General features: G+C 38.2%; 1 protein-coding gene across 3 annotated transcripts in view; it reads left to right on the plus strand.

The window, feature by feature from the left end:
- The window catches only part of ASB11 (ankyrin repeat and SOCS box containing 11), a 115786-nt gene that overhangs the window by 81279 nt on the left and 8487 nt on the right, over positions 1-26020 (plus strand). For all 3 annotated transcript variants that reach the window (XM_078146098.1, XM_021007502.2, XM_021007503.1), the window contains 5 exons: positions 5612-5691; positions 16817-16924; positions 17783-17933; positions 19749-19883; positions 25805-25996. In XM_078146098.1, the coding sequence (XP_078002224.1) occupies positions 5612-5691; positions 16817-16924; positions 17783-17933; positions 19749-19883; positions 25805-25996 (666 nt within the window). The remainder of the gene's footprint in view (positions 1-5611; positions 5692-16816; positions 16925-17782; positions 17934-19748; positions 19884-25804; positions 25997-26020) is intronic.

Raw genomic sequence — 26020 nt, forward strand, 5'->3', positions numbered from 1 at the left:
CGATGTTTATCATTTTTCTTTTTTTGTCATATTAGTCAATCTGATAAGTGTGATATGTTACCTTAGAGGGGTTTTACTTTGCATTTCTCCAATCAATAGTGATTTAGAACATTTTTTTCATATAACTATAGATAGATTTAATTTCTTCATCTGAACTGCCTGTTTATATCCTTTAACCATTTATCAATTGGGGAATGATTTGTATTCTTATAAATTTGACTCAGTATTCTACATATTTTAGAAATTAAGCCTTTATCAGAGACCCTGGCTGCAAAAATTATTTCCCAGCTTTCTGCTTCCCTTCTAATCTTGGTTGCATTGGCTTTGTTTGTGTAAAAACTTTTTAATTTAATGCAATCAAAATTATCTGTTTTGCATATCATAATGTCCTCTGTCTCTTGTTTGGTCATAAATTCTTCTGTTCTCCACAGATCTGACAGGTAAACTATTCCTTGCTCCCCTAACACCTTTATGTCTAAATCACGTACCCATTTTGACCTTATCTTGGTATACGGTGTAAGATGTTGGTCTATGCCCTACTATTTTCCAGTTGTCCCAGCAGTTTTTGTCAGATAGTGAGTTCTTATCCCAGAAGCTGGAGTGTTTGGGTTTATCAAACCGTAGATTACTATAGTCATTGACTACTGGGTCTCATGTTCCTAATCTATTCCACTGATCCAACATTCTATTTCTTAGCCAGTACCAAGCAGTTTTGATGATTGCTGCTTTATAATACAGTTTTAGATCTGGTGTGGCTACCATCTTCCCTTACTTTTCTTTTCATTTATTCCCTTGATATTCTTGACCTTTTGCTCTTCCAGATGAATTTTGTTATTATTTTTTTCTGGCTCTATAAAATAGTTTTTGGTAGTTTGATTGGTATGGCTTGGAATTGTAAATTAATTTAGGTAGAATTGTCAATTTTGTCTATTTTCAATGGACAGTTATTTTATCTCCCTCCCATCCCTCCTACTGATGTAAAAAAAAAAAAGATAAAAGCAATCCTCTTATAGATAAGCATAGTCAGATTAAAAAAATGGCTAATCTTGCATCTTGTAACTGTCACTTCTCTGTCAAGAGATGGGTAGAATCTTTCATCGTTTGATCCTTTGAAGACATGGCTGGCCATTGAAATGATCAGAATTCTTAAGTCTTTTTGTCGTGTGACAGTGTTGTTATTACATACATTGTTTGGCTGCATCTGTATCAGTTCATTCATACAAATCTTCCCAGGTTTCTCTGAGAACATCCTTTTAATTATCATTTCTTACAGCACTATAGTTTCCCTTTACACTTATGTACCATAATTTGTTCAGCAGTTCTCCGTTAAGCTGTTCCCCCAAGTTTTCAGTTAAATTGATTCTTGAACCCTTTTTTTGAGGGGTAGGTTGGGGAGGCAGAATCTATTTGGAGGCGGTATGGTATGACTGAGGGAGCACTGGGTTTGGAGTCAGAAGATTAAACAATTAATGTGCATTTATTTAGTGTCTGCTATTGGGTCTGTTTCTATTGCTATTGCTGTTTCTTTATTGATGGACCTATTATCACAGTATTAATGAATGACCAACCATGACAGTGAGGATCAGCATAATGACAAGAGACACCCTTTTAATATACCTAGGGAAGTTAGGTGATGAAGTGGATAAAGCCCTGGGCCTGGAGTCAGGAAGATTAGACTTCAAATACAGATTTAGATTAGCTAGGTTGTCCTGGGCAAGTCATTTAACCTCTCCTGCCTCAGTTTCCTCATCTGTAAAATGGGGGCAATAACACCTACTTCCCAGGGTTGTTATGACATAATATTTGTAAAGTGCTTTGCAAACCCTAAAGCGTTATATAAATGTTAGCTATTACCATTATTACACTATTAAAAATAATTCTGCTTAAGCAAGCAGTTCTTTTCTGGATGAAACAATAGAGTATTATGGCATAACAATGGCATTGGGGATGAGAGAATTATCTACTTATCAGTTTTTTGAGTTATTCTGAAAGAGGGTGGCCCTCGATCCCACCAAATATGAATCACTTTGGATTGAAGTCTAATAAAATTCACAGCATGGTGGGATGACTTGTTATGGAATTTTATTCAGTGTCCCAGTAGATTGTTAATAAGCAATACAAAGACTTGGAAAGACAATTAAGAACTTAGTCACATGCAGTTATGATTTAAGAGTTTTCGTGTATTGACAGTGAGGTCTTGTTTCTGTAGGCACAATTTATCTCTGTCCTTGAAATGTTGCATTCTAATTCAGGATCAGGAAATCCCTAGTAGTCTTGTGTTCCCTCTGGAAAAGTATACAGTGATTTCCCAAATCTAAATCTCAATCAAATATAGGAGGGAGAGGGAATTCCATGTAATATGAATGGCATGTCCAGAATGGGACTAGGGAGGGCAGAAAAGGGTTATAATGAGGGATATTGCCAGAGCCCCAGGCACAGTGTTCTGAAGACCAGATTATCTAACAAGGCAGGATATGGGGATGGATTTGCAAGAGGCTTCCCCCAACGCCTGATGCGCTGTTACATCAAACTCTCCCTGGGACGTAGGTCAGGCTTTTCTATATCACAATGGAAGCTCAGATGTTTTATACGGAGGAATAAGCCCTCTGACTTATTGGTTTACCAGCTCTGGTGTCATAGGCAGGGAAATGTTTGTCATCTAAGCTGGAAATGTCTGCCCTGAAGGTTCTAGGCATAGAAGACACCAGATATGGGAGATTCCAGAGAAGGGGCAGAGTAAGAAGGGAGTGGGTACTGGGCAGGTGGAGATGGCATGGTCAAATCACAGATGGCCTGTAAATCAAGGGTCCTTAAGCTGTTTTTGTGTGATGGTTCTTTTGGCAGTCTGGGTAAGTCACTTACTCAGCTTGTCTCAGTTTCCTCTTCTGTAAAATGGAGACAACATCAGAACCTACCTTCCAAGTGCTCTAAAAGTAGCGTTTTAAAATGCATACAATAGAATTCTTAGTATTAAAAAAGAAGCCAAATATATTGAAATGCAGTTATTAAAGTATTTTTTTTTAATAAGCTCACAGACCTCAAGTAAGAGAATTGAACATAGTTGCAATTCAGGACTGAAATCGTTTAGCTCTCTGTTTTGTCTTTTGTATTTGATTAGTTTTATTTAAGAAGAACTTGGGAAATGATGCAGCTGTTTGTTAGCAGCAGTTGACTTGGGCACAGAAAGGCTTGGGGTGGGGAGGAAGTTAATCCTTAGAGGTTTGGCTGCACGCCAAGGCTCTGTTCAGAAATGTATTTTAAAAAATCTCCAGTGCTTCCTCCAACTTTGGAGGAACACTTCTTTAAATTATCTGTTCCCACTATTGTTTCCCTGGCACCTCACCAACATCCTCCTGAATGATTAAATAAAGCTTCTCAATGTTTTCCCTCCTCCATGTTCAGAGGCCTCTACCCCAGTGTAACCCTGAGTTCAGATGTGGCCTCAGACACGTACTAGCTGTGTGACCTTGGGCAGGTCACTTAACTCTGCTTGCCTCAATTTCCTCATCTGCAAAATGAGCTAGAGAAGGAAATAGCAAACCACTCTAGTATCTTTGCTAAGAAAACCCCATGGACTGTATGGTCCACAGGGCTCATGAATAGTTGGACACAACTGAACAATATGTACATGTGTATGTGTGTGTGTACACGTACACCAATATATTCACATTTGAATAGGCATCTCATCCTGTCAGGAGTCAGGAAGAATTGAGTTCAAGTGGGGCCTTGGATGCTTACTAGCTGTGTGACCCTGGGCAAGTCACTTAACCTTTGTTGGCCTCAGGTTCATCTGTAAAATGGGCATGATAATTGTAGCGCTCACTTCACAGAGTTGTCGCGGGGGTCAAAATGAGATAAGATTTGTAAAAAGCATTTAGTTCAGTGCTTGGGACATTGTAGATGCTGTATAAATGCTTATTTCTTTCCCTTCCCATTTTCAAAGCCAGTGCTGTAAAGAAGATACAGTGGTAACTAGAATCAGAAAGACTCGGGTTCCAATCCTGTTTGTGACACGAATTCTAACACCTTTGGCAAGTCACAGCCTCCTCTGAGCCCTAAGGTTTAGCTTAAGTAGTGAATCTGATGATAAAAACCACCTATTGAACGGGCCTTAATTTTTCCTCCCCAGGAAAGGAGTCACGTTTCACATCCACATTTTCTGCCTCTTATCAAGTGGTTCTAGGATAAGCCTTCATTCAAGCAGCAAGGATTGCAACGTGTTTTTTAGAATTGCTCGGGCCTATCACTGCATCTGGTCCAGGCACATATGGTCAGACTGAGCGAGTGTTCACAGCCGACTTGCAGGGTGAAGAGAATCCCCAGAGGGCCAGTTTCATTCTGTGGAGGTTTAACTCCAAGCACTTTATGTAATTAAGCCAGTCATCAGCACTATTAATATAAAAACTGTTTGCTGGTACTGAATTAGGTTTACAATCTATGCCAGGAAATCGGACTCTTCAAACGCCATTTCTTGTACTAATGATCTTAATCAGGACCTGCAGCTCTTGCTTAACTAATCAGATTAGGGAGTGGGAGGAAAGCGTGAACAATGCCAAACTAATCTTTCTAAACCCATTACCTCTTACTGCCCACCCCCACCCCATCCCCACTTTGATCATTAGCAACCCTTTGATCTTTAGCTGGTACGCTGGTAAAGTTCATAGCTGGTAGGTTTGTAAAGCCCCCAGTGGTGAGCCCTAGGAGCAGAAGGGTCTCCAGTCTGCCTAAGAATAGAGGAAAACAGGCAAGGGTCAGAAAGGGAGCAGGTGGAAACTTTGATCAGCAGTGAGATTGGACCCCTGAGTGACCACTGCATTTCTAGACTGGGTGAAATAGAGAGACCCAGTTTCCAAGTATGTGTGTGAATACATGCCTCTATACAAGTATGTATGTCTGTATGTATCTAAGACACACATGTGAAATCACAAATGTCACATATATATGTATCCATGACATACTTCATACATATATACATATGCTTCACTAATGTATACATGTATTATATTGTGTATGTATTTCTATCTAAATATATATTTATACCTATCTATATATATCTATATTTACCTATTTATAGCATATAGCATATTTATGTATGTGTATATGTATATGTATAGAGGCAAGTAGATGTATGTATATGTATATGTATGTATATGTATATGTTTGTGTACGTAGGGAAAGGGAGAGAGAAAGACCGAGAGACAGAGAGACAGAGAGGGAGAGATGAGTGTCACAAACATCTAAGGATCTTGGATTTTGAAATCAAAGCTCTTCAAAGGCTATCTAATCCAAACCCCTTCATTCTGCAGAGAAAATTGAGGCCCAGAGAGGTCAAAGGATTACCTTAGGACATAGGGATGACTCAGGGACACCTCTGAAATTTGAACCCAGGACCTCTGACTCCAAAGCTATTCAGTGTTTCCACCAGATAGAAGGGAAACGTATTGAGGCAAGAAAGTTAGTTATTTATTAAGAGTGTACTTCATATTTATCCTGGGGCTTTTAACCAAAAGGGCTTTACTGGGGGATTATGATGTGCCCTTAGATCTCTAGGCACTATCAAACTCAAATATGGCCTATGATGTCATTAAATATTTCCTCCATCTTTACGCAGATTTTGTGTCTGATTGGTCTCCCATGCATGATGCTGCTGTTAATGGACGTCTCCTTTCTCTAAGGATGCTCATCAGTCAGGTAGCTTCTAACCTAATATTATTGATATTCTCTAAATTAATGTCTTATTATTAAGGTTAAAATTAGTTTTTCATATTAGTAATATCTATTGATTATTAAAACAGCACATATAATTACTATATGTTAATTGATACAATTAATATAAATAATGAATACAGTTGTCAGTTTCAGGCCCTCGCTCCTAGATCACATTTGATGTTTCCTGCAGAATGGGGATAGTAATATCCCTTCCCACCCTTTCTTGACTTAGAGGAATGCTAGGACAGTTAATCAGTACAGGTATATCTTGCTTTATGTAAGAGGGAAATCGATAATAATTGGCATTCATAGAGTACTTTCAGGATTTGCAAAAACATTTTACACATATCTCATCTAGTCCTCACAATCCTGGGAGATTAGTGTTACAACACTTATCATCCCTGTTTTATGTATAATAGAGGAATAGAACCTGAGAGAAATTATGTAACTTAAGATCTTAAGATCAGTTGGACAAGTATTTATCAAGGTTTTAGGGGATTTGTGCTGAGTAGCTAGGTGATACAGTGGATAATGTACTGGGCTGGAAATTGGAAAGACTTGTTTTCATGAGTTCAAATTTGGCTTCAGACACTTACTAGCTGTGTGACCCTGGGCAAGTTGTTTAACCCCATTTGCCTCAGTTTCTTCATCTGTAAAATGAGATGGAGAAGGAAACAGCAAACCACTGAAGTGTCTTTGCCAAGAAAACCTCAAATGGGGTCCCAAGTAGTCAGAGAAACTGAGCAAAAACAAGAAGGATGAATTGAAGATAATCAATGGAACAGAGGCACTAGCATTAAAGATGATTAGAAAGAAGGCCAACTTTTAGCTGAGACTAGAAGGAAGCCCAGGCTTCCACGAGAGAGTGAGGAGAGAGATTTCCAGGCATGGGGGACAGCGAGTGAAAATGCTTGGAACTGGGAGATGGTGTATCATATTGAAGAAGAGGTGAGTAGGGAGTATATTCCAGGCATGGAGGCATAGATAGGGCAAAGTCACAGAGCCTGGAGATGGAGTGCTGTGTGTGCAGAAAAGAGACAAGGCCAGTCTGGTTGGAAGGCAGAGTGTGGGGGAGGAGGAGTACTGTCCAGTGAGGCTGGAAAGATAGGCATAGCCATGGGCTTTAAAAATCAAACTGACATGTCTTAACCTCAAAGCAATAGGGAGTCACTGAAGTTGCTTGAGTAGGGGAGTGAGTGACATGTTCAGATTGGTGCTTAAGAAAAATCACTTTCGTAACAGTGGGAAGAATGAACTGAGGTGTGGGGAGACCAGTCAGGTAGGCCATTGAATAATTTGAGTGAGATGTGATAAAGGCCTGAACTAAGGATCATTGATTTAAAACTGGAAAGGATGTCCAAGGCTATCTAGTCAACCTCACTCATTTTACAAATGAAGAAACTGAGACCCAGAGATTCAAAATAACTTTACCAAGGCCACACAAGTAATATGAGTCGGAATTTGAACCCAACCCCTCCGATACTAGAGTGATGTGGCTAATAAGTATCTGTGGCAGGATTTAAGCCCAGGCTTACTAACTCCAGATTGCTGTTTTATCTACCTTGCTAGGTAGCTTCTTTGGAAAATATTAATCTACTCTGAATTTTATTAATCTGCTCTGAAATTTTACACTCTGAAACATATTTCCTCTTTGACTCACATTATAATTCCAGATATTTGAACCAGGAGACATTCCAGAGCAGTTTGATATGGGAGTAAAAAATATGGATGTGACTCTTTTGGAGGAGAAAAAATAAGCCCTGTTTAACATGTGATCTTGTTAGTGAAGTTGAGACATCTACAAATTAGTGTGTATTTTGTCTTCAGTTGACACTGGTTTGTTGAGTTGGTTTCAATCGTTTCTGACTCTGCATGACCCCATTTGGGGTTTTCTTGTCAAAGATACTGGAGTGGTTTGCCATTTCCTTCTCCAGCTCATTTTACAGATGAGGAAACTGAGGTAAATAAGGTTAAATTACTTGCCCAGGGTCACATAGCTAGGAAGTGTCTGAGGCTGGATTTGAACTCACAAAGATGAGTCTTTCTGATTCCAAGCTTAGTGCTCTATCCACTATGTTACCTAACTGCCCATACTTAAGAGCTCAAAGTTTCTATGCTCACTAGCTTCTTTTTCCAGTATAAAAAAGATATATTCATTCAGACTTCACTGATTTTGAATTTGGGATAGCTTAGAGAATGGCATTATGATGAAAACAATTTAAATTTCTGCTCAAAATCCATATTTATATATTGTTCAAAATATTCTGTTCTTCTGGAAAAGAGAATAGTGATAAAGAAAACTACAAGCTGGTTTCACTAATTTCAATTTCAGTAAATGAATGTAATAAGCACAAAAATAATAAGCAAAATATTAACTGAGTTAACTAAAAATCATCATTCGCTGCATTCAGATTGTATTAATAACAGCGATGTAAGGAGATTTCAGCATTAGGAAAATGATTAACATCATGCCACTAAGAAAAATTGAAAAGTCATGTGATTACCTCATTAGACTATTGAGAAAACCTATTATCAATTTATTACAAAAATATTAAGAAAAGTACATGCAGAGGATTTTTATTTTCCAGTACGGTAAAAGGCATCAATCTGAAACTAAGTGCCTATATTATAGGCAGTGGAAAAGAATTAAAAGCCATCTCACTAAAGTGGTGCCGCTTTCACTACGTCTGTTTGATGTTACTTTATTGTTATTGTTGTCGTTCAGTCCTGTCTGACTCTTTGTGACCCCATTTAGGGTTTTCTTGGCAGAGAGGCTGGAGTGATTTGCCATTTCCTTCTCCAGATCATTTTACAGATAAGGAACTGAGGCAAACAGGGTTAAATGACTTGCTCAGGGTCATGCTGTTAGTGTGTGATTTGAACTCAGTAAGTTAAGTCTTGCTGATTCCAGGCCGAGCATTCTTTCCACTGTGCCACCTCTCTGCCTTTGATATTACTTTAGGAAAGTGTTATATTAGGAAATTGCAGTAAGCTATGACAAGGAATTAGAGGGATTAACACCGGAAATGAAGAGAGCACAGCATCATTATTTGTAGATGACTAGATTATATGTCTAGAAAACACAAGTGACTAAAAAATGTATTGAGAAAATAAAATTAACAATGTTGAAGGTTATAAGATAAGCTCATACAATCACTTATATCCTTGTGTTACCGATAAAAAGCAGAATATATATTTAAGGCATAAATCTTATTTACAACAACAACACAGTTAGGGAATTGATTGGCTTAATTACTCATGCAGCATTTACAAAAATAACTACGAAATATTATAGACAGAAATAAAAGAAGTGAATAATTAGAGAAACAGTCAATCTTCATCGATGGGTTGGATTAACAAAAAAAAGATAATTGTTAAATTAATTTATATATTTAACATATAGGTTTAATAGAATAGCAATAAACATACCAAAGGGCTTATTGTTATTTCATTTAGTATATAGAAGATTGAGTAGGGGAGTGACATATTCAGATCCATGCTTAAGAAAAATCACTTTCATAGCAGTGGGAGAAATGAACTGAAGTGTGGGGAGACCATTTGTCAGGTTCAATATTCTTATTCAATTACAAAAATGTCATTTTTTTCTACCTGCTCAGTAGTCTACAGAACATTAAATAGAATGGAACAGTAACAGGACATCAACTAATCCTCAGACAGTTTCTATAAAAACCTCTACAATAACAAAAAAGATGAGAACAAGATGATAATAATAACAACAATAAATAATAATAATAATAATAATAATAATAATAATAATAATGCCATTTATATAGTCCTTTAACATTTGAAAGGCACTTTATATCACATTTGATTACATAATCACATTTGACCTGTACTTGCAGAAAAACTGTAAGATTTATTGTCTTTTCAGGTTGGGAAACCTGGTTGGAGAAATTAAATCACATGCCCACGGTCAGAGAAGTGGTTAGCCTCAGAGGCATAATTTGCATCCAGATCCTCCTGATTCCATATCCACCACTTTCCACTGTAACATAGAGGTTTGGGGGGTGGAGGGGAAGTTCAGTCTCAAATATGCAAACTAAAACAACTCTTGAGATGTCAGCTACAAAATTGGTAAACATTAATAAAAATGAGGAAATTCAACTCACTGCTGATGACATTATAAATTGGTGAGAACTCTTCCTTAGGATCATTCTCTTAGGCTGTATTTCCCATGGTGGGATTATTGAGTCAGAAAGTACACTACAAGAGCAATGCAAATAACCATATCCTTTGACCCAGTAATCTCACAATGGGGAATGTGTCCTAAGAGAATTATCACTACTAAATAAGAAACATCTGTACAAGTTATTTATAGCTATATTATTTGTAAAAACCTGGAAACATCCAAATGTCTGACTGTAGGAAACTTACAGAAGAAAAATTGTGGCATATCTGTGTAATGGTATAGCAGAAGGAGATTTAAAGACAGATATTATGTATGTATATATATATATATTATGTATATATATATATATGTGTGTGTGTATATATATATATGTTATATAATTATTATTGTATTATGTTATAATATTATAAAATGGTATCTTACACATCTTATGATTCATGGATTTAGAAAGGAAGGGTCTTTAAAGGTCATCTAGTCCAAACCTTTCATTTTACATAGGAGAAAATTGAGACTCAGAAAGACATATAGCAAGGGGAACATCTTAGATTTGAACCCAGGACCTCTTGTACTTAAGGCTTTTTGAAGTGTTGTCCTTGTCCCTTTTAACCTTATTCCCTCTCGTGGCTTCAACTATAATGTAGGTGACTCCCAAATATTTATATCTAGCTCTGACTTCTGTTCTTCAGACTGAAGCAATAAATCAATGAGCATTTATTAAGAGCTTACTACGTGCCAGGCACTTTGCCAAATTTCCAGCTACCCAAAGAACACATTCATGTAGATATCCTACCATTGTTTCAAACTCAGAATGTTTAAAACTGAGACAACATGATCTTTCTCCTTAAATCTGTGCCTCCTTCTATTTTTAACTATTTCATCCAGTCTCCCATGTTTGAAATCTCTTATACCCCTTATTTCTCATCCTTAGTTATCAGATCCTATTAATTAGCAACATCTTTCACATATTCCTCCCCCTCTCCCCAGCCCATTTCCATCTCTACCAGTCCAGGATACAAAGCTAGTAAATGTCATATATAGGATTTGAACCCAGTTCTCTTGTCTCCCAGTTACATTGTGATAGACAAGGACACACACAATGTATGTAATGGTATGTAATTAGGGATGGGCCTTCAGTGACATCAGGTAGAAGTCTTTCTTTTCTTCTTTCTTTCTTTCTTTCTTTCTTTCTTTCTTTCTTTCTTTCTTTCTTTCTTTCTTTCTTTCTTTCTTTCTTTCTTTCTTTCTTCCTTCCTTCCTTCCTTCCTTCCTTCCTTCCTTCCTTCCTTCCTTCCTTCCTTTCTTTCTTTCTTTCTTTCTTTCTTTCTTTCTTTCTTTCTTTCTTTCTTTCTTTCTTTCTTTTTCTTTCTCTCCTTTCCTTCCTTTTCTTCCTCCCTCTCTTTTCTTCCATTTCCCCCTTCCTTTCCTTTCTCTTCCTTTCCCTTTCTTTCCCTTCCCTTCCTTCCTCCCTCTACCCTTCCTTCCTTCCTTCCTTCCTTCCTTCCTTCCTTCCTTCCTTCCTTCCTTCCTTCCTTCCTTCCTTCCTTCCTTCCTTCCATACTAGCCTCTCAATAGATATTTCCACTTGTACTTGCTCCCCTCCAATCCATCTTTATACCACCGTCACATAATCTTCCATATGCATATCAGCTTATAACTCTCTTGCTAAATAACCTTCATTGTCCTGTTACTTGCCAACTGCAGTTCAGACTCTTTAGCCTAGCATTCAAGGACTTTCACAGTCTGGTGCTACCCTGTTTTCTGCCTTAGTTTATATCACTCCCCTCTACACACTCCATTCTCCAAACAAGCTGAACTGCTTTCAGTCAACCAATCATTAAATATTTATTAAGCACCTGCTATGTGCCAGGCACTATGCTAAGGGCTAAGGAGAGAAATGAGCCAAAAGACAGTCTTTGCCATCTGTACTTTACTACCTCCATGCCTTTACTCTGGATGTTTTATATTTCCTCTCTTCATCTGCTGAATTCTTACTTGTACATTAAAGCCTAATTCGAATGTTACCTCCTCTATGCAGGCTTTCCTGATTTCCCTTATTTGCGACAAATCTTTCTCCTCATAGGGCTCCCTGCTTTAACTAAAAAAGCTGTAACACACACTAAGTATTTAATAAATGGGCAGCTAAGTGGTACAGTGGATAGAATGCTGGCCCTGGAGTCAGGAAGACCTGAATTCAGTTTTGACCTCAGACACTTACTGGCTGTGTGACCCTGGGCAAGTAACTTAACCCTATTTGCCTCAGTTTCCTCATCAGTAAAATGAGCTGGAGAAGGAAATGGAAAACTAACTCAGTATCTTTGCCAAGAAAACCCAGAATGGGGTTATGAAGAGTCAGACACAGCTGAAATGACTGAATGACAACAAAAATGTTGAAATGCTTTGAACATAATAGATGTTACCAAAAATGTTTGTTGGATTGAACTGAATTTAAATATTTTTAACTAGAAGTGTGTAAATTATTTTAGATTAGAGATTCTTAACCTGGGGTCCATGGACTGAAAAGAAATATTATAACTGTTTCAATATAACTGGTTTCCTTTGTAGTCTTACATATTTTATTTTATGTGCTTAAAAACATTATTCTGAGAAGAGGTCCCTAGGCTTCACCAGACTGACCACTGAAGGGGTCTATAAAACAAAAAGTAGTTAAGAATCCTTGTTTTAGAGCAAGCTACTGAAATAAAAGAATGAGTAGAAACAAATTGGTCCCTTTTTCACCATCATTAGCTTTAACTCAGGTTTGTTGGTAATTTGTCCTCAATATTCAGACTTGCTTGGCCCTGGGTTACTTAACCTTTAACTTCTTTCTCTAACCCTGATCAATATACCTTGCTGAGGCAAGTTAATTATAGGGAAGGTTTAATTTGTCTTTTCAATCCCAGAAATCTTGCTTCCTTTCTCTGTACTTAGCCAAGGAGCAAGGATGAAGGAGCAGGTATACGTAGTGTCTTGTCGCTAAGCTTGTAAAATCCTCTATGTCCCCCCTCTTTTTTCCTTTTTTCTCCCTTTTAAAACAAGCTATTTATCTCTACTATTTCCTTTTTAATTTTTCCTTTACCATTTTCATTTCTTTGTGGATAGCTGAGAGGCATCCTTGGTGTGAGGAAGTGCTGGGTTAATTCCTGACTCTGACACGTACTAGCTGTGTGACCTTGGAAGGGTCACTCTCAGTGTCCCCTGGAAACTCTCTAAGCTTATAAATTGTAAAATAATTCGTGAGTTTCCTTACCAGAAGCTCTTTATACTAGTTACATCACAGATCCATTGCTAAATAATCTTTTATTGGTAGAGAAAATTTCCTTGCTGGAGAAGGTAGAGAGTCCTTTGCTGTTGTTCAGTCATTTCAGTAATGTCTGACTCTTTGTGGGGTTTTCTTGGCAGAGACACTGGAGTGGTTTGCCATTTCCTTCTCCAGTTCATTTTACAGATGAGAAAACTGAGGCAAACAAGGTTAAGTGACTTACTCAGGGTCACACAGCTTGTAAGTTTCTAAGGCCAAATTTGAACTCAGGTCTTCTTGACTCCAGGCCCAGAACTCTATCCATTGTGCCACCCAGCTGTCCCTACCCAAGACTGCATAAGTAGTAAGGATCAGAAATGGGATTTGAGCCCAGTTCCTATGAATACAGAAGCCAAGACTTTTTCTTTCCAAAAGAAGATGCCAGACATTTGTCCTGCTGAGGAGCATACAATCTAGTAGGAGATAGAAGGCAGGTATGTCTTACAGTACAAGCTACTTGAAGAATATAGTAAGGGCTATAACAAAATGCCATGGAATGGTCAAGTGGTCATATCTTCCTAGAACATCTGGAAAGGACTCATGAAGAGACTAGCCCTTGACCTGTACTCTGCAGGAAGGACGGGGTTTTGCTTGGTGAACTTAGAAGGGGAGGGCATTCCAACCAGAATGTTGAATTGGAGCAGATCTGTTAACAATTCATTAATTAAATTAAATTCATTTTGGGAAAAACCGTGAGTTAAAGGAGACTTAGGGTGAGTCTTTTTGTAACCTATAATAGTTTGTTGTTAATTTTGAATTTTCATGAACTATGCACATAGATAAAGCACATCTGTGTTTTGTATTTGTTTTTTGTTTTTGTTTTTTGTTTTTTTTTTTTCTTCTGGGGAAAAAAAAGCCAATCATAGCAGAAGTAGTAAGTTTAATATATCAAGAGAGCCAATAAATAATTCTTGCTCCAGAACATTCTTCCTTAATCTTAAAATCTGCTCCATCAAGGAGGAAAAAAAAGAGTTATAATCATGCTGCAAATGTCCACAACATAGCAGAGAAATTTAGAAAGTAACTGATGCCATATCCTGTAGAGGCCTATGGCGTAGTCATCCAAGAACAAAAGGCCATACTAAAGATTCAGGTTAAGGTCAGTTGGTCAGTCAGCCTTTAATGGATGTTCATTGTGTACTAGATGAGACGAAGTTCTTAAGGAAAGGGGAAGGCACAGTCCCTGACCTCTTCAAACTGTGAACTACAAATTGAGGTATAATGACAGACAATGGGTTTTTCTAGACTCTCCTTCCAGTATCACCCTTAAAAGGCCATGGATTTAAGCCCCTTTTGGATTCCACACCTAGTTTATGTCCAGAATACCAGGTACCTCCTAATCTAGGTGGTTTTCCAACCAGAAATGGGAAACAGACAATGCAGAATTATTTTGGATGAACTCTTTTAAATGCTCACAAAAATGAAAAAAAGACTTGGTATTGTGCCAAATATACTATCTGAGGCAATTTATTGAAATGGAATATGAAAAGAATTTTAATTTTTCTGAGAAGAAACATCAAGATACTAGAGCCATTTATCAGGGAAACCGTGTAATTAAAAATTGCCTCAAAAATATTTCTAAAAATTGAATCTAGTTACCTTGTACCACCTCTGACGTGAAGGCTTGCTGAAGCTTTTTCAGGGCTGCTCATCCATCTTTGATGTCTCACCTATGGCTCCAAGAAACTGTAACATGTGCAGGAGCCACATGCTGGTAAAACCATCTCAGTAAATGGACTAAACCAGACTGAGGGTAACCGACAGGCCTTGAACCCATTGGTGAATTAGGGGGATGCCTACCCCAAGCATGTGAAGACTTCCCCTGGTAGAATGGGCAGATGAGAACAATTTGTTCCAATGGCCATGAAGGCGGCTGAAGTAGACGCTGTGGAGAGCTTAGAGCTCGGCCAGACATTGAAGATGGTCATGGTTGTCTACTGCATCTGGGCCATCACCAGTTGTCTTGACTAGTGTCCTGCCACTGGACTTTGATGGCTCTGGAAGAGAGAGTGAGGATGACTTTGTGCAACTCTGCCTCACTTAAATCCAACTCATCTGTGATGTCATCGGTCCTCAGGTGAACAACTCCCTAAGGGCCACCCATAAGAAAAAACCAAAAAACTGAAAAACAACTTTTGCAAGTCTTCTGATAATTCTCTCAAAGAGTCTCAGTCAAGGGCCAGCAACTTTGACATTTTTCTGTTTTTCTTGGAGAATAAGCAATCATAGCACAACACAGAAGAGGAGTAAATGGCTACAAAGCCATTTTGCTGTTTCAGGATTGTAGGATCACAGATTTAGAGCTGGACAAGACTTTAGATTAGGGGCAGCTAGGCGGTGCAGTGATTAGAGCACCAGGCCTGGGGTCGGGAGGACTCATCTTCTTGAGTTCAAATCTAGCCTCAGACGTCCTTTTCCTCAGTTGTAAAAGGACCTGGAGAAGGAAATGGCAAACCACTCTAGTATCTTTGACAAGAAAGCCTCAAATGGAATCATGAAGAGTCTAAAACCAAAATTTTGGAGATCAAGGAGCCAATTATACCATAATTTTCCCTAACGGTTGGAGAAATGAGATAATTGATCAACAATCATTTATTTAAACACCTACTATGTTCAAGGCCAGTGCTTAGTGCTTGGGATACAAATACAAAGAGTAAAACAATACCTACTTTCACGAGCTTATAGGCTAATGGGGGATTACTGTCATATTTAAGTGCTATGTAAATTTCAGTTATTATAATTTTAAAAATTGAAAGAATAACCTGGATTTTGATCGGGTACCTCAACAAGGATGGGGAAAGGATGGTATAGACCGATTGCATGGGATTTCAAATAGGAAATGTTATTGAAGGATAGAGTTAGAGAAAGGATCTGTTGACCCTAAAAGTTTACAACAGCTAATGTCTTTGGTCTCTGGGACAGAGAAAACTCAAAGATTGTGTTAAAACTTGAATTGTTGAATAATTTGTACGATTGAATAACAGTTTATTATTTCTCTTACCTCATTTTTCCTACAAATAGATAATATTCATACCCTTATATCAGAAAAGGAAAATAAGGTAGATTTAGCAATTTAGGAATGAAGGAAAATTGGGGAAAGTATATTTTTTTGAAATATGGCAAAAAAATCCCAGAATCTTCTTTCTTCCTCCATATCTACATTTTCCAGTGGGTCTATGATGTCATTGCAATAGATTTTCCCTCAAGAGATGACAAACACAAACCATTCATGCCTGTTTATACTATACAATTGTTTTTCATAGCTTCCTATGAATTCATCTGTCATACTGGGGGTCAAAATCTTCATGCTAATACACACCCTAAAAGGATAATTTTCTGAATAAATAGAATTGTACATAATACATTTTTTATATTCCTCGACCATCAAAATGCTTTAGGTTTCTAAAGGTGCTAAAATAAATATTTGTTTTAATTTCTTTTTTTCTTTTCTTTTTTTAATTTCAAAAAAAAATATGTGGATTTCTAGTCTGAAACACCCACCTGTTACTTCTGGCAACATTTAGTACTAGGTCCTAACAGTCCACGAGATCTAGTCATGATTGCTATATTGACTCTTGTGGAGTTTCTTCAGAGATAACCACCTGGTATTGTAGGTTGGTTTCTACTCCCTTACACTTTGCCTGTTCTCATTTCACAAGGGATATGGTGTAAACCTCATTACAGCTGATCGAGTGTCTCCACTTCATGAAGCTTGTCTAGGGGGCCACTCGACTTGTGCCGGTGTTCTGTTGAAGCATGGGGCTCAGGTCAGTTCTGTTCATATCTCATCTTAGAAACTGGGATGAAAAAAATGAAACTGGTTAATTCCTCCAGGATATTTTTGAGTGCTTTGTTCATGCAGATTTTTAAATGCTGACAGTGGTTTTCTGCAGAAGATTATATCAGTCAAGTTTTTTTTAATCCTTAGAAAAAAGTAAAATGCGGAATTCCAAACTAATGAATATTACTGTGACATCTATATTTTCAGCTCAGAATGACATAGCTCAGTAGAGCTGGAAGAGCTCTTAGAAATCATCCATTTACATCTTCCTCACTTTGCTGAATTCAATCTGGCATCCAGGTGGGCCTTGTACTGAGACAGTGCACCTCAAGCATGTAAAAATGGGAAATTGCTGTCTCCCAAGAGAGACCCTGAAACCTTACCATAAGTACATAAATTGACCTTGATTTTCTATCATCATTTTCTTCGGTGCCAGCAGGGAATATCTGCCAGCAGTTCCTATTTTCTGTTTCCTACTTCTCATCCAGTTTCTGGGAAGGGGAAGAGAACCTGGTAAAGGTATTAGTGAGGGAATACATGAGTGATGAATGAGGACATACCCAGGACGACAGGGATTAACAATCCTCTATTATCTAATATCTCTACTTGGAAAGTGCTTCTCAAAGTATGCACCCTCTTTTTGTCCCTACCTCCCCATTACGTGCCCAATTTCCTCTCTAACTGTATTTTACTTCTATTTTAGTATTGATGATATTCCCAAAATGAAAAGAAAAATTTAAAGATTGAAGGCAGTTTGGTCCCAGGCCACTGGGAGTTTATTTTAAAATCACACTGCTAATTATTTGCCCTCCACAGATAGATGTGTCTTTTTTTTCTTCTTCAGGTGGATGGAGTGACTGTTGATTGGCACACACCTCTGTACAATGCCTGTGTAAGTGGAAGCCAGGACTGTGTGAACTTACTGTTAGAACATGGAGCGAGTCCTCACGCTGTGTGTGATCTTGCATCTCCCATCCATGAAGCTGCTAAAAGAGGTGAATTTGCAAAAGATTGTGGGCATCTAGGTGGCATAGTGGGCCTCGAGTCAGGAAAACTCTTCCTCCTGAGTTCAAATCTGGCCTCAGAGACTTACTAGCAAGTCATGTAGCTCTGTTTGCCTTAGTTTCCTGTAAAATGAGCTAGAGAAGGAAATGGCAAACCACTCCAGTATCTTTGCCAAGAAGACTCCAAAAGAGGTCACAGAGAGTCAGATACTCCTTTCTTTTTCCTTCCCTCAATCCTAACTTTCTTAAGGATGGATACTGCCTTTTGGGGTTTTTCTTTGTATCCATATCACCTCTTTTGTAACGGAGGCTTAATTTTTATTGAGCCAGGGTAGCAGAGGGGTGTTTCAAAGCTTTTATGAAGACCCCTACTCCAAATCAATCAGGTGTTAAAATAAAAAGGATATAGGTCCCATTATTTAAAGTCGTTAAAAAGAATTAAAAAACCTATTGTCTCAGAGCCAGTGCCCTTTGTTAAGCAAAGTTGGTCAATTTCTTATCTGGAAAATATAATTTCTGTAACTGCAAGAGGCTGTAGTCAAAGAATGCTAATTCTTTTTTCTTTTCCATGAATCCCAAGCTTTCATGTTTAGCTCTGGAGGATTACTGCAAATTCTTTATTTCTTGCTGAATCAAAAGCAAACAAGTTTAGTAAGACAAGATCTGGTTCTGTCTTATATTCACTGCACTAATACTACTGTAAAGATTTATGGAAACTTAAAAAAAGTACACATTTTTAAAATCTGAGGTTTTGGACTTAAAGACAAGCCAGTTCAGTTTAATCTGGCCATGTTTGCCTTACCCTGGCTCCCTGATCATCATTATGTACCTTTTTTTCCCCTCAGTTTTATATATGGACACCAGAGGCATCTGAAAGCTCAATTTGGGCAAGGTTTTTCAACCTTTTTGTTTTTGCCTGCCTCTTGCCCCACTTCTAGGCCCTGTAGTGAGCCCATAGAAGATGAGTTTACATCTTTGCCCCCAAATCCACATGGGGTGCCTGATTTCCTCCCCAACTGTATTTTATCTCTATTTTAGTGGTGATAATATATCAAGAATGAAAGAAAAATAAAGGCAGTTTGTCCCAGGCCACTGGGAGTTTTTTTGGTTTTGTTTTCAAAATTAGCCCTGCTGATTAATTTCCCCTCCATCAAAACCTTCCTGAGAAATCTTATCATGATATGGAGTTCACCTAAGGTTCATGAGGGCTCTGCCAGCTGAGTGGGGGTGTTTGACAGGTCCTTCCAGACTGGAAAGTCTTCAAATGCAGCCTGGCAATGGACTGGCTGTGTTTCTGTCCTTTGAGGGGCAGCCCAAGTTAAGTTCAAAGAAACCCCTCACCAAAGGGTAGATAACCAGATGACATAAAAAGCTTGGCCACAGCACTCATGAAAGGGATGGAGGGGATAGGATGGCTATGGGTGGAGAAGAGATTCACAGCTGTTTAAAGCAAAGGTCTTAGAAGCGTTCAGATTTTCTGTTTGAACTTGCTCACTCTCTGCTCAGTAATTGACTTAGGTTCCAGCTTTATAGATAAGCCATTTCCAGATCTCAAGGTCTGGCAAGGGGAAAATCATTGCCTTTAAATAGACACATTATACTGTGTCTTGCTACTGGACTTACATGGCCGTGGAGGAGGCAGTGAGGCTGACGACTTTGCACAGCTTGCCTCACTTAAATCCAAATCACTTGCAAGTTAGGGCATCACCCTCCTGATGTCATTGGTTCTCTTCGAGAATGAAGGCCACAAAGCAACAATCAACAACAATTATACTATTAACTGACTGTTTTGTCTTTGGCCCTTAGGTCACCTGGGGTGTATGGAATCCCTTGTATCTCACGGAGCAAATATAAATGAAAATATCAGACACCTTGGCACTCCTCTTTATGTGGCTTGTGAAAACCAGCAGATAGCCTGTGCCAAGAGGCTACTTGAATCAGGTAAAAAATGAAATAAAATAAAATAATACATATTATTTAAATAAAATTTAAATTTTAAATAAAAGGAAATAATTTTATAATTTATAGTAATATAGAATTTATATAATACATAAATATAAAAGTTTATAATGTGTAAATATATGAATATATTTATTATCATTTTATAACAATATCTATATTTATAATAATACATTAAAATAGTTATAGTAAATATATAATACTATTTTCCAAACATTTTTCTTGTTCTGTTAATAATCTTTCATGTGAGATTTCATTCCCTTTTTCCTTTTCCCAAATATGTGTATACACCCCAAATTTCTTGCAAAACTGATATAACTATAATTGCATACTACATTATCGTGGATCCCATTCTGTCCTTGCAGTCACAACTAAGAGTGAACCCCTCCCCACCCCTAGCACATTTTCCCCCCCCATCTACTGGGAACATCCTCCAATAAAACTTGCCTGCTCATTACCCTTCAGTCATGCTTTCTTTTATTCTTTCATTGTTTCCTTCCTTATGTTCTTCCTTCTTCCTGGAGTATGGTTATCTTTCTTCTCTGCTTTTCTGAATGCTCCCCATGTTCAAGACACAGATGGAGTGCTGCCTTCTCTGTGGATACCTTCCTAACTGCTCCAGAGAGGCTCCTTCCCTTGGACTGCTATAGCTCTTATGGTCTGTACCTCCCTGCTAGTATTTACTGTCTTGTGTTGTTCTTTGATATGTGTGCGTGTGTATGTGTGTGTATATAGATCTATGTATATAAAGATCTTATACATAGATCTTATATGTAAAGATATATATAAAGATTTATACATATAAATGTGTATATCTGTATATAAAGGTCCATATACACATACATATACATATATATACACACACATATATACAAATATATGTGTGTGTATATATACACATACATACACACATATTTATATATTTGTGATTGTTCAATTATTTCAGTCATGTCATATTCTTCATGACCTCATCTGGGGTTTTCTCAGCAAAGAAACTGAAATGGTTTGCCATTTTCTTCTCCAGCTCATTTTACAGATGAGGAAACTGAGGCTAACAAGGTTAAGTGACTTACCCAGGGACACATAGTAAGTGTCCAAGGCCAGATTTGAACTCGGGAAGATGAGTCTTCCTCACTCCAGGCCTAGTACGCTATCCATTGTACCATGTAGCTGCCTCTCCTGGCACATGGTGGCTGCTAAATAAATAATAATGATTGGATGATCCTACCAAGGTAGAAAGGCTTTAAGTATTGATGTGGTGATGGATTATGTGTCTCTTATCTGAGGATGAGGCTTAATTCAGTTTGGAGAGCTATCCAGAGGTTGGCCACTGGGTAATGACATTTATTTTGGCCACAGCAACTCAAGAAGACTATCTCCTGAGGTAGGGATAGGTTGTGATCTGTTTTAGTGGAGGGAATGCCCACAATAATAAAATCATGGAACTTTGAACTATTGAAATATGTACTTGATTGTTTTCAAGATGCTGTTGCATACATGGTCTCATTCAGTCCTCATATGGCCCCTTGATATAGGTTGGGAATGTATTACTATCATCTCATAGATGGTTTGCCCAAGGTCACATTGCTGGTAAATAGTAGATTTGTGTTGAGGACATAGACAGTCCTGTGTTTTTACACTGCATTTTGCTCATAATAGCTGCTCAGTAAATATTAATTGATTTATTATAATAGGCTGCATGGAATAGTTTATGGAGATCTAGCTTCAAAGTGAGGAAGAAGTGTGTTCAATCTCACTTCTGTTATAGAATGGTCATGTGGCCCTGAGCTGGTCACTTAACTCTTCAGTTTTCTAGGTTACATCTCCAAAACTACAAATTTCAGAGTAGTTATGGATGTGCATGAGTAAGAGGAGTTTTCTATAACCAGTGAAATATAGGTTCAGCCTCTAATTCTAATGTTAATTTGAGAAAGCCCATTTTTTTCTCTCCATCCACGCTTTGGGTAATAGATTATTTAAAGTCACAAGACTCCAGTGGAATGTCTAGGAGTTGGGATGTGGATTCAGCGGTTCGGTGGCATGGAGTCAGATAATGCCAAAAATCCACCTTCCTTTCAATGGGAATTCTTCTGAACCTTCTATTTGATTTTAGTATTGGCCGCCCCAACTTAGAAAATCCCTCAAAATTCTCAGAATCACTCAGTACCCTGGAAGTGACATTGTATATATAGTGCTGGGTGTGGATTTAGGAGACCTGAGTGTGACTGCTGCCTCTCACACTAGCTTTGTGATCAGAGGCAGGTCACTCTCAGAGCCCTAGTTTCCTCATCTATAAAATGGGGATAATTATAGTACCTATCATACAAGGTTGTTGTGAGGGAAGTACTTTGCAAATCCTAAAACTCTTTATAAATGTATAAATGCAAGTTACTACTACTACCACCACCACCACCACCACCACTACTAGCATTACTAATATTACTAATATACTATCACCACTATCATTACTACTGCCATTACTATTGCTTACCACCATCACTACTACCACCACCAGCACTACTGCTACTATTTCCACCACCATGACAACTGTTACTTCTACTATTACTGCCATGAGATAACGACCACCACCACCATTGCTACTGTTGCTACTACTGCTGCCACCACCATCATCACCACTACTAATCCTACTACTGAAACTGCTACCACTACCACCACCACTGTTATTACTACTACTACTACTACTACTACTACTACTACTACTACTACCACCACTATCACAATACTACTACTATCACTACTACTACTGCTGCCACTACCACTACTCTAACCACTATACGCTATTCTTCCTCTCTTCTTGCCACCACCACCATCACTACTATTACTGCTACCACTACCACCAGTACTACTACCATTACTGCTATTACTACTACTACCACCACTACTAGTACTACTGCCACCCACTACCACAATGCAGCCACCACCACCACTACTACTACTACTACTACTACTACTACTACTACTACAACTACTACTACTACCATCACCACTACCACCACCTGACTTCAATTGTTAATCTCCAAAGTGACCTGGTAAAGTTGTGATTACACTGTCTGATATTGAAGGAAATATCACTATATACTCTTATTCTGGCACTACATTTGTGTTTCATTAAGATTAAATATGAACATGAAACTTTGGGGTTTCAAAGTATTTATGGGCTTTATTTCACTTGTTCTCAATGAATCAGTGAGTTAACATGCTACTGGGGGAACTGAATGGCATCCGAATTGTGGTAAATTAGACAAGAAGATATAGGAAAGAAAGAGATAGGAAGAATGGCTCCCAGTGTCTCTTTAGAGGGCCAAATCAAAGATCTGGAAGAGTCGGTTTCATTTTACAGCCAAAGATAGCAATAAACATCATATCACGAGGCACTCACTTCTCTCCTTTTGCAATATTTCCAGTGGGTATGATGTCTATGAAGACAATTACAATATGTACCAACATTTATTTTAAAAGAGAAGCCAGGGAATTCTGTGAAGAGCAGGGAACATCCTCCAAACTTTAGCCAACAGACACCTTGATACTCAATGACTTTAATGTGAAGTCAACAAAAGGGAGGACTATGAAAACTGTGGGAAAATAGGATTCAGGGTCAAGAAAGAAATGAAAGAGAATGCCTTGTAGAGAGTACTTAGAAATTTCATATCTGTACCTCTTGATTACTTTCTTTGAAATGAGAATTGAGTGATGCGCTCAGGAGAGCATTACCGTGAATGAATTTGATCATAATTTTATTGGTAGGATATTAATAGTTTTATATAAAAGAATCATTTCACAGTAACTGTTGCATGAAGTGAGGTCAACTGTTTATAGAGAAGATCAAAGTAAACATCCGATTAGAAAAGAAGGATAGAAATTAGAAGACAATATATGCAATTCTAGCAAGTCCAGTCCTACCTGTTTAAGTGAGCAAAATATGAGAAATGGATAGAATTTATAGAAATTATCACTTTCTTAGAATAACTGAACAGATACAAAAATTTTATAACCTGAATCAAACACAGAATGCTCTGTTTGACCTTCAAAGACCTTCAGGACATCGTCGTCCCTAGCTTGCCATCTAATACCTTACTCTCTACCATGTATTCTTCAGTCCAATGACATTGGCCTCCTGACTGTTCTATGAATAAGACCCTGTATCTTGTGGCTCTGGGCATTTTCTCTGGCTTGGCCCCATACCTTGAATGCTGTCCTTTTTAACCTTTGCTTACTGACTTCCTTCAAGTACCAACTAAAATCCCACTTTTCATAGGAAGCCTTTCCCAATCCTTCTTAATTCTAGTGTCCTTTCTCTGTTAATTATTTCCTCTTTATCCTTATTTGTATGCTTGTTGTCTTCCCTATTAGGATGTAATCTCCTTGAGGGTAGGAACTGTCTTTTGCCTCTTTCTGTATCCTCTGCCCTTAGCACAGTGCCTGGCATGTAGTAGGTTTTTCATGAAATTTTATTAACTAAAAGAAGGGCTCAGAAACTGTCTTAGCCAACATTTACTTGACCCCTTTGCCAAGTGGAGAGACATGTCAGAGGAGGGCAATACCACTTTAGAATATAAGCTAATTTGCAAGACATTATGTAGGAGAATGATAAAAATTATGTGTATTATTAGTATTTTCTCATAAAACATACAATTGTGGGGATAACTTTCATAAGTGACCCTACTGAGTATTACTATCTGTAAGTATCCAACAGAGAAAGTAATCAGTGTACGTTGATTAAATTATGACATTCAGATGGATGACTTAGAGTTAATCTATCCATATACCTGCACCTTGAATAGACAGTGAAGGGAGACAATGAGAGGAGCACAGATTTGAGTAGGGAAAGAGACTACGCTGTTATGCATTTCAGAAATTGCATAGCATTTTTGTTTATCCTAACCTGCTTACTGCTGCAAAAGCCCAAGCAATACCTATGACTTATGTGACATCAGAATTCTAGAATGATCAAAGTTGTTCATTGCCCAAAGCGCTGAAGAAAGATACATTTAAATAGGCTGCAAGATATTAATGATGGTAACTTTCCCAGAGAAGTTTGTCTTAGAGATCATAGAATCATAGTTTTAGAGTTGGAAGGGACCTTAGAGGTCATTGAGTCTAATTCCCTTATTGTAAAACTGAAATCCAAAGGGGCTGAATGACTTGTCCATGGACATACAGCTATTAAGAGTTGGAGTCAAATCCCAGTCTTTCTGATTCTAAGTTCAGTAGTTATCTCCTAAGCCATGCTGCCTCATCCAGTCCAGCCCATTCATTTTCAAAGGCCCAAAGAATTATTGGACATATTGATAGTAAGCATCACAGCCAGGGTTCAGACCCAGATTATCCGATTCTAGGACCATGGGTCCTTCCACTGTAATGCATTGCCTGCCTTCATCAAGGACCTGACTTGCTGGAAAACAAGATGGCCAGTCATGTCATGAGAATGGGAGACCATAGATAAGTAGCCCAAATGGCACATTGTTAACCTATGATACTACACTAACCAGGAGAGAAAGCTGTCAGCCTGGGGGCATCCTCTTGGAGTGTTTATAGGAATTGTTCAGAATAGAAGGACATAATGTAGAGGGTGCACATCACAGGACCATCCAAGTGTTTAAGGATCTAAAGTGTTTGATCTGCAGGGTGGCAGAGGTGTGAGATTATCATCTCATTTGGAAATTAACCGAAGCTGCACATTGATTCACATAATAAACTAAAGGTTTTTCAGACCAAGTCCCATCCCCTTTCAGCAACAAATTTGAACCTGTCCTCTGGAGAGAGTAGCCGCAGTTTGCTCAGGGAAGTCAGGGACCAGTAATTGGAAAGGAATTTTGCAGTTGCAACCTGGTCCATGAATAATATAGATTTTTTTTTACTCTCTCCTTGTTGTAATTGTTTAGGAGCAAATGCTAATCAAGGCAAAGAGCTGGATTCTCCTCTTCACGTGGCAGCTAGGAACTCCAGTTCGGACCTGGTTCATTTGCTGATAGACTTTGGAGCAGAGCCACACTCAAAGAATGCGGAAGGCAAACGGCCAGTGGATTTGGTGCCCCCGAATAGCACCCTAGCACAAGTATTCTCCCAGAAAGAAGGTGCTCCTCCTGCTTTGTTCCAGT

The sequence above is a fragment of the Phascolarctos cinereus genome, unplaced genomic scaffold (assembly GCF_003287225.1).
Source record: "Phascolarctos cinereus isolate Bilbo 61053 unplaced genomic scaffold, phaCin_HiC Scaffold_726;HRSCAF=1367, whole genome shotgun sequence".
Taxonomy (NCBI): domain Eukaryota; kingdom Metazoa; phylum Chordata; class Mammalia; order Diprotodontia; family Phascolarctidae; genus Phascolarctos; species Phascolarctos cinereus.